Genomic DNA, 13,466 nt, shown 5'->3' on the forward strand with positions numbered 1-13,466 from the left:
TTTATTTACTTTATTTAAAGAACTTCTGTAAAAAGCCTAATTTCCCCCTGAGGACAAATAAAGTTCTATGTATTATATTTAATGTGGACTGTATAGTTCCTGTTGCTCAATAAATATGAACTATATAGAATATGAACTCCTTCCTTTTTTGACCCACTAATCCAATGTATTTTCATAAAACCAGTCAAAGGTTGGAGATCACGATGAGACACCCATATTCATACAGAAGTAGTATAAAAGATAATATTTAACCTCACAATACATCTTTGGACTTTTGAAAGAAACCAATTTTAATATTTGAAAAATCAATCCAGCTTCACCATTCATACATAATAATCATATGTACAAAAGAAAACGCTAAGGGAGATCCTTTTATTACTGAACTCAGTTAACATTCTGCCACTTATGCTAAATATAAAGTGCTAAATATTGTTTTCAGACCTTTTAACATATACACTTCTGCTGATAATCTGCAATAACTAGGGGTTCAACTAGCGCAAATTTTAATATATCTAATTCAGTTTATAACTCTAATCCTGTGTGAAATACACATAATTTTTAGGTTATCTGAAGCACATCAAAGTGGTATGATATCCATAATGGGCATTATATATATTAATTTTATATATATATATTTTGTTGTTTTTTTTTTACTTACATGACTTTAATTGCTCATGTTTTGGAGAAACTGCAAAAGAAACTAATGGAAACGGAGGTCTTTGATTTTGATTTTTTTTCAGGCTTAAATTTCATAGTTTTAAACAGTTTGGCAAAATGCATTCTTACTTCAAATTCAAATGAAAATTTGATAACACATGCCTTTATTATTCCCTGAAAACACAAGCTACAGATGTACAACTTTAAAAAGGATTGTTGCTTAATCAAAATGTAGCATACTATAATTTTACTATACTAAGATGGATATAAAATATTTAGGTTAAAGAAAAATTAAAAGCACTAAAACAAACTTAAAATTACTTGCTGCAGTTGATAATGACATCCTCAGGCTGCACCCTTTTTTTCAGCTTTCCTTGCTTTGGGTGTTCCCCTCTTCCTCGGAAAAGTCCTGGTGGTTCAATTCGGAAGTTTCCAATTTTTTCACGATGGTGATCCATGAGGCAGTATCCAAACTGATCTGTGATTTTCTGATTAACTTCTTTGATTTTCTAGCAGCAAATATTAAAGCAAATAATGTGTCAAGGCACATAAAAGCATTTATTGAGCTTTAAAGTTCAGTCAAGTAATCTACAAAGACAAATAGCTGGTTCATTCCTTTATTTATTCACTTTCCAGACTCACCTACACCATTTTAATGTTACAGGTGGCCAAAGTGGATCTCACAGCTATCATTAGTCCTTTGGCAAAAACTAAAATAGGCTGCCATTCCATGATATGGCACATTAAACACATACCAAGTAAATTTACAGTTCCTACTCAAACTAACCTGAATTTCTTTTTCAGATCTGGGAGGAAAAAATGCAGAAAGAACATGCAAACTACACACTGATAGCAAATAAAGATCTAGGATTACAGAACTTGAGGTAGAAGTGTTATCCTGTTATTCACAGTTCTTGCCCCAAATCAGATTGTCCAAATTTGCTTGCACTTTGAGACAGAGAGATAGACAGAGAGAGAGACAGAGAAACAGATAGATAGATAGAGAGATACTTTATTTACATAACGGCAGGTGGTGCTGGATAACTTTGTTCATTACATAAATTTAAAAAGTTAAAACAAAACATGTTATTTGTTCATCTAACATTACATTTTGAATGAAGACTTTAAATTAGGGGGTGTCAAAAATGTACAATAAGAGAGGAAATCGGTAAAAGGGATAATACTTTATCATGATATTGAAAGGCTAATATTTAAAAAAAAAAAAAAGTGCAAGTGCTGCAGTCCATAAGCTATCTGCACACATTTTCAAAAGTCTCATGAAGACTAGCACACCTGCCAACACTACAGTGCTCCACTAAATGACCTTGTGCCAAAGCTCAACAACCTTGCTCTCTCAGTTGAGTGTATGCATATCACTTATGGGGCATCCACTACACCCACTGAGCTTACTGCCTCCTGATGCTCACTTTCTTCCCATAATAGCATGCATATTTGCATTCCCATTGCCAATGAAGGGTTTTCAATTTACACTCTCTGGGCCACATCAAGGTCCACCCCATCTCAGGACACCCTGAGGGTGCTTTCTTCATAGTAACCCTTGTGAACTGGTTAAGCGTTCATCCCCAATACAGCTCTTATTTTATTCTAAATTACATGGAAAACTGAGCTTGGGGTTTAAACAGGAAACAAGTGGTGAAATTTCCAAGTAACAATGTAAAGATGGAAGTCTGAAAATTAACAATGTCATACACTAAATGGGACAAGCATGTTTATCATCTTTCACAGTACTTTAGATACAATGGTTTAACTGTGTGTGAAAACTGTCGCAGGTGGCTGGGGGGGCGGCCCGGCCGGGACTCCCCGGAGGAGGGCTTATATCTCCTCCAGACCACATGGGGGCGACCGCCCTGGCGGCTATGGGGACCATGGGTACAGATCTTTGAAGCTCAACCCTGTAGGGGACCGTGGTCACCGCCAGGGGGCACCCCAATGCCTTGGGAGCCCTGGACCTCAGCACTTCCGCCACACCTGGAAGTGCTGGGGGAAAGAGGATAGGGAGTGTTTCCAGGTGCAGAGCTGGTACTTCCACCACACTGGGGAGTGCCGGCAGAAGCTCATTGGGAGGCACCTGGAGCACATCCGGGTGTGTATAAAACGGGCCGCCTCCCTCCATTCAGGGGCTTGAGTCAGGTGGAAGAAGGACAAGGTCTTGGAGGAGGCAAGGAGGCGGACTGAAGAAAGAGAAGGCATTGTTGTTGGCCAGGACTTTGGGGACTGTTGTGCACTTATTGTAAATATGGAGAAGGTGAATAAACGTGTGTTGGGTGATTTCAATATATCCGCCTGTCTGTGTCTGGGTCATATTCCGCAAAACATTAATTCCAAGCTTTCTGAAGATACAGACTATGACCTTTATTTGTGACAGCAAAAGTATATGTGTTTTAACAGTCTATCAATTAAAAAGTACAGATTATTATCTACTTTTTAGTAACAGGAAAAAAAGGTAAAAGTGGTATTTTTTCAGCATGGAAATAAACAGTAAGAAACAATATTTCTGCTGTTAAGTTAAGATACAGGATCAACAACAAATTGGTTGGTTGTGATAATTTTCTCTTTGGGAAAATAACCTTAACTTTTTTTTAATTACAGAGACACACTGACTTTAGTCCTTGTTTAAATTTCCTACAATGTGATCTATGAGAAGCAGATCTGCAATCAAGTGTCACTATCTACATTTTATCACAGCAATGTACTGTATTTCTTGCAATACATTCTGAATGTATAACAAGTTTTCATCACAACTGTAAATTTTCTCATAATAAGCTTATAAATACACTGCTGAATACACACACATTTTTCTGATCTGATCAGCAGACAACAATTGTGCCCTCTTATGCTCTGTTGCATAATAAGTTCTCTTTGTATAGCCCTTAAACTGATTAGTGAATTCATTTATGCAGCAATATCTACTGGTTTCCGATGGTCGCTTAGCATGAGTTTGCATACAAGGAGCAAAAAGCAAGTGGTTTAAGAATTAGGGAGGTTGAGACGGGGCCATAAACTATATATGCAACCTCGACTTACACTAATTTCCAATGATAATACACAGCTACAAGTCAAGAGTATATCATATAAGTGATAAGAAAGTAAAACTACTAAATTATGATTAGAGTTTTCAAATATAGTAAAAATATAATAAAAAATAAATTGCATTAATTCATAAAATTATAGCTATGGATGTACCACTAATACCATTTTTTGACAGCTGAAACTAAGTACTCAATGAACACTGTAGACCGAGTACTGAAGGAGTACTTTTATTAGAAAGAAAAGAATGATGCTGCATTTTCAATCATGATTTTGAAGAATAAACATATTAAAATAGCTACTCTTGTAAATATTTTTAACATTTAGCCCAAAAGGTACAAACTCTATTTAACAAATAGCAATTTCAATAAAGTATATTTGTAATTCTTCACAAATAATAAATATAGTTCAAATAATATTTCACGTTTGACATATATTCTTTAAAAATGAAATCTGCTCCATCACAGATTAGTCTGTTTCTTTTCTTATCTACAACTCTTCAAGCTGCACTAAAAGGCTCTTCATTGATCACACTGGTACACAGAGCTGACAGAAGGTTTTGTGCTAAAGTAGCTAAGAAAGGGAATTGGACTATATTGCTTTCCCAATAGTGGAGAACACTGTCTGATCCCTAGATATTAGGTTTAAATAGGCATATCTGCACTTCAGCTTCAAGTTTGTCATGTGCATATTAGAATGAAACTCTTATCTATATGTCTATTCAGAATAGTGTCAGCAATGCAATACTAACAAAAAACACACAAATATCAGTTGTGTATTTGGCTTTTTTGTGTGCTTCCTTAACAAAGGGCACATTTGAAAACAAAGCCATTGAAAAAAATTGGAATCTCTGTGTTCACAAGGTGACTTACTCAAAGACAACATTCCAACATTTTCTCCCTTTATTATTGGCTTATCCTATTTTCAGAAATTTGATTTACCCTGACAATGTGAAGTAGCTCTGATTTTGCAAGCATTGGTAAGTAACAGGCATGTGCAGACACAGAAAGCAGCTCATGTCACAAAACTTCGAGTTACAAATTATATATGTGAATATAAAAATATGCTTATAACAAAATATATTATATATAAGCCAAATAAAGATTCAGAAACTAACATTTATAAAAGATGAATAAATCTATCCATCCATTTTATGATTCATCTCAAGATAAGCCACAGCACTTATATATGTCATTGTTTACTATTAAATACTGTTCTAGTCACCCTACTGTAAAAGTTATTCATTCTGTTTTTGGGACAGATGTGCCTTAGTATCAATGGTACAGTAATAAATTTATTCTCATCTTATTATAATTAAGACATTTCTTATCAACCCTCAATTTCAGAGGTTTACCCTGGAGGAGGAAAAATATTTAATAAAAATTTTAAAAAAAAGACGAAAGAAAAAAGAAAATAAGATGACTTCAGAAAGCAAGAACACAAACTAAACACATCATGAACATCTACAATACATATTAATACTATACACAAACATACTGAAATACTTAAAATTCAAATACTTTTAATACACCGTAAAACTGCTTACCTTTAAAAGACAAGTAATGGCCTATAAATACGGAAAAATCCAATTCAGATTACCCTTTTTAGTGTTAATTTTCTAGAAATGGCACGTATTTAATTTTAAATATATGGTGAAATGTTTAATTTAGATAAGAAATTTTTACTTGCAAATATAAACATGTCTTTCCCTGTCAATGTAATGGCTTACAACCCTTGCTGTTGGCTTCACAATATTACTGCAGTTACACACGAACACAGCATGCACCTTATATATATAATAAAATGCTATTAATAAGTAAGTTGATACAGAAAAGGACAGTCTAATTAGGGGGGAAAAAAACAGACACAGAAAATGGTTTAGTTTACCCTAGTGCAATGCCATTATCAGTCTCCCACATTAATATCCTGATAATTAACCACATATTGATTTATAGGTAAAGGGCAGCTCATACAATTCTCTTTTGTCATTAATTAGGTAGTGGAAGTGCCTGCCTAAAACAGCAGTGATGTGTGCAGAAGTCGCATTAGACCATTAATCTTATTGCTACTGGTGACTTTTCTTTATGACTCAAGTCATGATATTCAAGATTGTAATACAGCTATTTGTAATAAAGTCAGTCTCTCAGTTCACAATATTTTACATGAAGTGGAATGTTTATCTCAGTATGTTAAAATTTCCCAAATTATTCAAATACAATGGCAGTAAAAAATAAATACATTTTGTAAATAACATGCTGTATACTTATGTTTATGGTATTTTTAAAATATCTTTGTAAAGGCAGAACTTAATCACTTTGAGGAAAATGATTTAGTTGGAGCTCTTTAAATTAAGGCAAGAGTAAATGGTTACTGTTGGCAACAATACTGACAAAAGGCTGAATTCTTTTGTCACTAAGGATCCACCATTTATGCTGTGCTTGTCTGAAAACCTCATGGAAAAAACAAATGACTGAAAAGTAAACAGATATTGTGGGATAAATACAGAAATAATCTTATAACATCCAGCACTTCGAGATGGTTTAATTTTATACTCTTGAACACCACAGGATCTTTCTTTACAGGAAACACTGTGCTATTATTGTTAAGCAAGAATAATCCCTAGCTACAATTTATCTCTGAATGAAATGTTAAAAAGTCTTTCTAATGCAAAAGGGAGCTGAAGACTCTTCTCTTGTTTTTCTTCTCTTCTCTGAATAGTTAAGAAGTTAAGAAGTTAACAGAGGGTAAATAAACTGCTAGTGACATATTTAAAGCACATCTCTAAATAGTAGCATACTGTATATGGCCTGGACTAAAAACTCTCCAAGTCAGTGTGCTACCTTGAGACATCCAGAAAAGAATTCCTTCCTGATAGTACAAGCATCACATAGCCTTCTTTAAATCATTATAATTGATTGAAATGTAGCTATGTATAGCTGGCCCCTGTAAGAAGCACAAGATATTCACCCTAAAACACCCATATGAGTTAAGCCTCAGGCAATTAAGTGGATGTTAGAATTGGTTGAATTCCTCATATGGGTGCGACAATGTCAGACAAAAGATAAAAAAGTTTTGTGCGGTGTTGCATATTTAAAGTTATCTCTTGATCAGAGAAAACAATCTTAATTTTATTATATGTCATTTTATTAAAAATGTTCTTTTTGTTTATAAACCTGAAAGAATTACACCCTTCATTGTAAAATTTACTGACTTCATTAATTCCAAAAATCAATGCTCAATGAAGTGTGTCATCTTTTCAGGACTGCTCAATTCAAGCACAATTCCAAAGTAAGGCTGCAAATTACTACATACACAACACTGCATAATATCCAACAGTTCAGGACTAATGTCTAATGTTACACTGTTTAACATTAATACTGCAGGATCTTTCTTTACAGGAACACACTATACAGTACTACCATTGTTAAACAAGAACAATCTATAGTTGCAATGTGTCTTGGAACAATAATGAGTTAAAAAGTCTTTCTAATGCAAAATGTAGCTAAAGACTCTAATGTTTGTGAAGCAACACAAGACAAAAGGACAACTGCCAAACACTAGGACTACACTGGAAGTACAACCAAAACATTGTATGCAATAAATATGCCATGGAAAAACCAACTGCCTGTCTCAGCAACTTCAGCACCTGGATAACTACAAATGTCTTAAAGCTCATCACATAGAGTAATTCTAATCATATGACCCCGTGCTAGGATATAGCAGATTGGACAATGGATGGATGGATGATCACTTGGATAACCCAGACTCACCTTCCCCTTAAATTGAGTCTCTTATATAGTAAAACTATCATGTCTTCCTTTGTAACCAACCAAGGATTTATATTTGACAACCACAGTATGTAAATTGTGCTGCAGTTAAAAATTAAAAATCACATGTGAAGTATCAACGAGATCATGTTACTTATCACTTAGCTCTTCTATACTGGCTTTCTTACAAATATCAAATTGTCTTCAAACCATTGCTAATAACTTAAATATTTGTTTCAACACTCTAGAATACTTGCCCATATATATATAGACATACCATTTATGTCTACCAGAAAGGAGATATCAAACAAAGGCCTTTTAGCCCTATTATACTGTAATTTTTGTGACTCCTGCTCTCCGTTTCTGTTGAGGTATGGTACCAATTTCTTAAACTCATTGAATATACTTTTTTTCCCCCTCCAAGTTGAAATTTGGTAAGCTTAAATACTGAAAAGACTCAGTGGCAGCTGGTGAAAAAAATTTCACACAGTCTCACACTGTTCTACTCCATCTAAACTAGTGTGGTACTGAGGTGTCACACATTGCATGGCTGCGCTCGGGTCCTAATCTGGATCATGAGTTGGTTTGTTGTGTGGTGGGTGCAGCAATGTGCTGTATCAGAGCATGCTCCTAACCCTCTATTCTTCTGGACAGGATGTGTCGATTTTTTTTCAACTCTTCAATGTACCTTCTAATGCCAATACTGCAGCCTTCATGCAGCTGTACAGGAATACTAATCCTGCCAAATAAATTTAGCCTCATGGTATTGTCTAGATGACTTCCATTCTGCTTGTATTTTTCAGAAAGATGTTTTAGATCTGGTACCACATCGCTTTCGTACCAACACCTTGAAACAGCAAATAGGTAAAGCAAAAAAAAAAAAAAAAAAAAAAGGCATTACTTACACCACATCCAGTTAGCAAACTCTGTTTATCATAACAAGAACTGGAAAAAAAGTTCTTGTGTATGATTGTCCTCAATCACTTGCCTGTTGCTGAATTCTTAAGTCAGGTCGGTTCGGTCCAAACTCCTTTATCATCTTTTTATCTTTAAGTGAACAATTTATGAAGGGGTGTTTCATTAAAGAAATAACTAAATCTTCTTTAATTTCTGAAGTTCCTCTTTAAGTTGCCATCTCTAAAGCCGCACTTGCTCATCTGTAGTTACGTAACGTTACAGGCAGGTGTGAACTGTGAACCAATGATATCGACATGACAGAGCGTCAATAACTGTCCTAGGCGTGTTGAGCAAATTTATTTCATGATTATTTCACATTACCTAAAAATAAAGTATATCTTTTAAAATATGGGGGTCTCTGCCCCCCAGCACTGCTTTAGGACTATTAATAATAAACAATATGGTTTTATAAACTCCTGCCTGGACCATTAACTAATTTCTAAAAATCAATTATATGGATGGTGGATGTCCCTGGTGACTTATTGGCATTTGTGTAATGAAGTCAGCACCTTTCCTTCGGTAGTCTTTCCAAGTGAAAATACTTACATTTGTTACTCTAGGATGACAAGACTCTGATAATACCTGTTTTTCTTCTTTGCTACAATTCTTTCTGGCTTCTGTTTTAGCTGTAAAGTAGTTTGCCATTTCTGTAAAATCACATTTGTTTAGATCAGCTATTTTCATCTTTTCATCTTCTGTCATCACCTACAAAATGAAATAAGTACTTTAAAAGCACATAGACTCCTCCAACTATAAATTCTACTGCATAAAAAGCATCATGCAAAATACCTCTGCTTGCTTAAATCTTAACTTTGCTGTTGATCAACTATTTTTCATCCTGTTGACCAGTACTGTCCTCAATATGCTTAGCAGAGTTTTACAAGATGATGTGTTCTGCCATCAAGTTCCTTATAGGTCATGCAATAGCTTAAAGTGGGACATATGGCTGCCCATGCTCAAGTTCCATTCTACAGTAGACAATCATGTAGTTTGCCTATATTGACAGACTGGCTCTTATGGAATTATTTTTTAATGTTAATAGTTAATAAATACTTATTGAACACATTGCTCTGCAGATTAAATACTTTTGATACCCATGCAAAAATAAAAAAAAAAAGTTAACTGAATCAGACAACGTAGATATACAGTACTAAATAAAAAAATCAGATGCTTGGATGGTCTCTCTCACACACACACACACACAAATAGTGCTGTACAGTACTTTATTATTTCCGTGAAAGAACATGAACTTTCTCTTTACCCCCAAGTAATAAAACTCAACAAATGAACACACCTAATGTGCAATGGATACCAGAAAAGGCTAGAACTAGCAATACATTAAACTTATGGATCGATAACCAATTTTGTCAGAGAATGCCATCTGAGCCTGAAGCCCAAATAAAGGTCAATTCAAGTATTACTTGTTTAAAATAATTTAAAGCACATATACCTAATGCACAATATCTAAAAACAATGTACTTTCCTACCCCTGTTTAGAAATCCACAGTGGGGAAAAATGATTTCAATTAGGTATTTCTGACAATGCCATTTTTAAGCCAAACACCTTACTTCTCCTATTCTGCTCTCCCAATAATTCTAAATCTTGTTAAAATATCTAAATCATAAATGTAGATTTTAATCAATAGAATTTTGATATTTCTTTGAGTGAGAGAAACTTAAAAGGAACATACTACAGATGAAAACAAAATGTCCTGGGTATGATGTTAAACTGCATCCGGCCCTGGAAGCGGTCCTCCAACTTGCTGGGAAATCATGGGGGTTGGTGGCAGGATTGGCATTCCAGCCACAATAGAAAAAACAAAAAAAAAACACAAAATTTCACACAGCTCTGAGACAACAGACAGGACTCCTTTCTGCTCTGTGGGAGTATCTCTGCTGCAGCCACCCATAGGAAGGCTGCTTGCATTATGAAGGGAAGAGTCAAAATCGTTAGAGAGCCAATAGGGTGTGGCCAGTCGAGGATGAAGGTAGGCACGTGGAACATCTTGTCTCTCCAGCATGATTATAATCTTCATCTGCTGTCGGAGGAGCTGCATAAACTCTGCATTTCAGTGGCGGCACTCTCTGAGGTGTGCAGACCTGGGATTGGCCAGATCTCTGTAGGTGGGTACACTTTTTATTGGTCTGGTCACTCTGATGGCTGTCATACTTGGGGAGTAGCTGTTGCTGTAGCGGATCGGCTTCTTACAATTTCGCTCCTTTCAACCAGAATATTATGAAACTCAGATTACAGCACTCTGTGGGTGCCTTGTCCGTCGTCTCAGTGTATGCTCCGACCGTGGTGAGTGATGTCTCGGTGAGGGAGACATTTTATTCACAACTTTGCTTGGTGCTTGAAGGGTGCATGCGGGGTGACACTCCTCTGGTCATGGGTGATGTCAATGCAGCCACTGGCAATGACAGAGCTGGCTACGAGGATTGTCTTGGTCCCTATGGGTCTTGCGACCGTGGTGAACGTGGCTACATGTTCCCCGACTTTGTAAAAGGTCAGTAAAAAGGTTAGTACTGGAGTACTAAGTCCAACGATGCAGCTCAGGGTGCTGGAACCAGGATCTAGTGATTCATAGCCAATGACTTTGAGGTCAGGGGCTGCAAATCGCTAGATCCTGGTTCCAGCACCCTGAGCTGCATTGTTGGACTTAGTACTCCAGTACTGGTGCTGTGAAAGACATCAATCAAATCCTCATGGGCAGATGCTGGAGGCTCTTATAAAACTGCAGGGACAACTGAAGGGCCCAGTTTGTGACTTCTGACCATAGACATTGTTGCTGCTCTGAAGATCCAGCTTAGGTCCAGTAGGTTACCACCTACTAGGAAAATGAGCCTGGACCTGGCCAGACTCCAAGATCAGGCTGTTTGACGAGTCTGCACACAGTTTGTGTGAGAAACTAATGGATTTGGGTGCGACTGCCGATCCTAATGTGATGTGAGAGACCTTCCGTGACAAGACCCTGAAGGATGCTGAGGGCTGTGTGTTGGTGTTACTGGTGTGCAGGGCACTCTGGATATCATTGAGAGGAGTCGCAGTGCATGGCTTGATGACAACTATGGTCTGTACCGGGAACTGAGAAGGATGGCTGCGACGGCAAATTAGGAGGCGTTTGTTAGAGGAATTTGTGAGCAAGTGATACACCATCTAAGGTCTAGTAACCAAAGTCCTGCTTAAAGAGGAATCTAAGCATCGTGGTGGGAACCAACTGAGGGTAGGGAAGGCTGCAGGAATCTGTGGTATCCGGGACGAACTTCTCCAGGCTGGTGGTAAGACTGTCCTGGCATTGCAAGCAATATTTGCTTCCATTTGGGAGACTGGCATCATCCCAACTGGGATAGGGACTTGTCGTCCCTATCTGGAAAGAGAAGGGTGATCACCTGGATTGCGGCATCTACAGGGGGGTAACACTGCTCTCGGTGCTGGGTAAGGACCTTGCTAGGGTCATCCTCAATAGGATCTGTGATCACTTGCTCACCTGCCAGCGACTGGAACAGTCTGGTTTTACGCCTAAGAAGTCTACCATCGACGGCATCCTGGCACTATGGGTTCTCATGAAGCACAAACGTGAATACCGTCAAGAGATTCTTTGCAGCCTTTGTTGATTTTCGTAAAGCATTCGACTCAGCTCATCGAGCTACCCTAAGGGACATCCTGACACTTCGCGGGATCCCCTCAAGGTTGCTGGATATCGTGGCCGGCCTTTACACTGGTACTGTGAGTGCTGTGTAGAGCGGAGGCAGAACCTCTGCGTTTTTCTCAGTTGATTCTGGGGTCCGTCAGGGGTGTGTTTTTGCTCCTACTTGGTTCAATGCTTGCATGGACTGGGTGTTGGGCAAGGTCGTAATGTTCAGCGGCTGTGGTGCATCCGCTGGTGAAGAATGATTCACTGATTTTGACTTTGCAGACAATGCTGCGATCTTCGTGGAGTCAATGGAGGCTCTGATAGGAGCTCTCGAGAGACTGGGCGAGGAGTCAGTAGCGTCTGGGCTTGCAAGTGTCCTGGATAAAAACCAAGATCCTTGCCTTTAAAGACCTTTTAGACACAGCCATCAGCAGTGTGTCTGTCTGCAGAGAGAGTGTCAGCCTTGTCAGGAGGTTTATTTACCTCGGCAGTTATATTCATGTCTCTGGGGACTCTTCCTATGAATTCAGTAGATGAATTGTAAAAGCATGGGGGGGTGGGGGAGTCATGAGGTCGCTGGAAAGGGGTGTGTGGCACTCCCAATATCTATGCAAAAGGATGAAGGTCCAAGTCTTTAGAGTCCTGGTGGTTCCTGTCTTGCTATATGGTTGCGAGACATGGATGATATCCAGCCACCCAAGACGAAGACTGGACTTTCTTTGGTACTGTGTCTCTTCAGAGAACCCTTGGATACTGCTGGCTTGACTTTGTGTTGAATGAGCAGTTGCTCACTGAGTCCCGAATGAGGCACTTTACCTGCATTGTGAGGGAGTGTCAGTTACGGCACTACGGCCATGTGGTGCAATTCCGTTAGGGTAATCTGGCTCGCAGGATCCTCATTGTTGAAGACCCGAGAGGCTGGACCAGGGCAAGGGGATGCCCACATAACTCTTGGCTGCGGCAGATATACAGTCATTTCCAGAAGGTGGGACTGGACTGTCTGCCTAGAGGGGCTGCCAACCAGGATTCCAAGCTGTTTCATCATGTGGTGGGTATGGTAACATGCTGTACCAGTGCATGCTCCCTAACTGAGAGAAACTTAAAAGGAAAATACTACAGATGAAAACAAAATATTCTGATATATCAGGTGCACATCACATTTGTACAACTGCAATAGTTTACTCATTCACACTTAAGTTTTCAGATTCAATTTGCACATGAAGCAGGTAGGGAGCCAACATTAATGAATATATATTGCTGGGCACTGTTCTTTATCTCTCAGTGACAAATAAATAAAATCCATTGCATATAAAACAGTAAGGTGAATTAGGAGAAAAAAAAAAATCATACACCAGCAAAGGTGCCGTTAGGAAATGTAATTCTGACTACAAACATAATTGAA

At 37.9% G+C, this 13,466-nt stretch overlaps 1 protein-coding gene across 4 annotated transcripts in view; it reads right to left on the reverse strand.

Moving 5' to 3' along the window:
- Positions 1-13,466, reverse strand: part of zgc:173742 (DNA topoisomerase I, mitochondrial) — a 214,277-nt gene that overhangs the window by 80,446 nt on the left and 120,365 nt on the right. For 3 of the 4 annotated variants that reach the window (XM_051931458.1, XM_051931456.1, XM_051931457.1), the window contains exons 11-12: positions 8,976-9,134; positions 979-1,166 (exon numbers count right to left, since the gene is read on the reverse strand). In XM_051931458.1, the coding sequence (XP_051787418.1) occupies positions 979-1,166; positions 8,976-9,134 (347 nt within the window). The remainder of the gene's footprint in view (positions 1-978; positions 1,167-8,975; positions 9,135-13,466) is intronic. The other variant, XM_051931459.1, reaches the window with a different exon arrangement.

Source organism: Erpetoichthys calabaricus, chromosome 9, assembly GCF_900747795.2.
Source record: "Erpetoichthys calabaricus chromosome 9, fErpCal1.3, whole genome shotgun sequence".
NCBI classification, from domain to species: domain Eukaryota; kingdom Metazoa; phylum Chordata; class Cladistia; order Polypteriformes; family Polypteridae; genus Erpetoichthys; species Erpetoichthys calabaricus.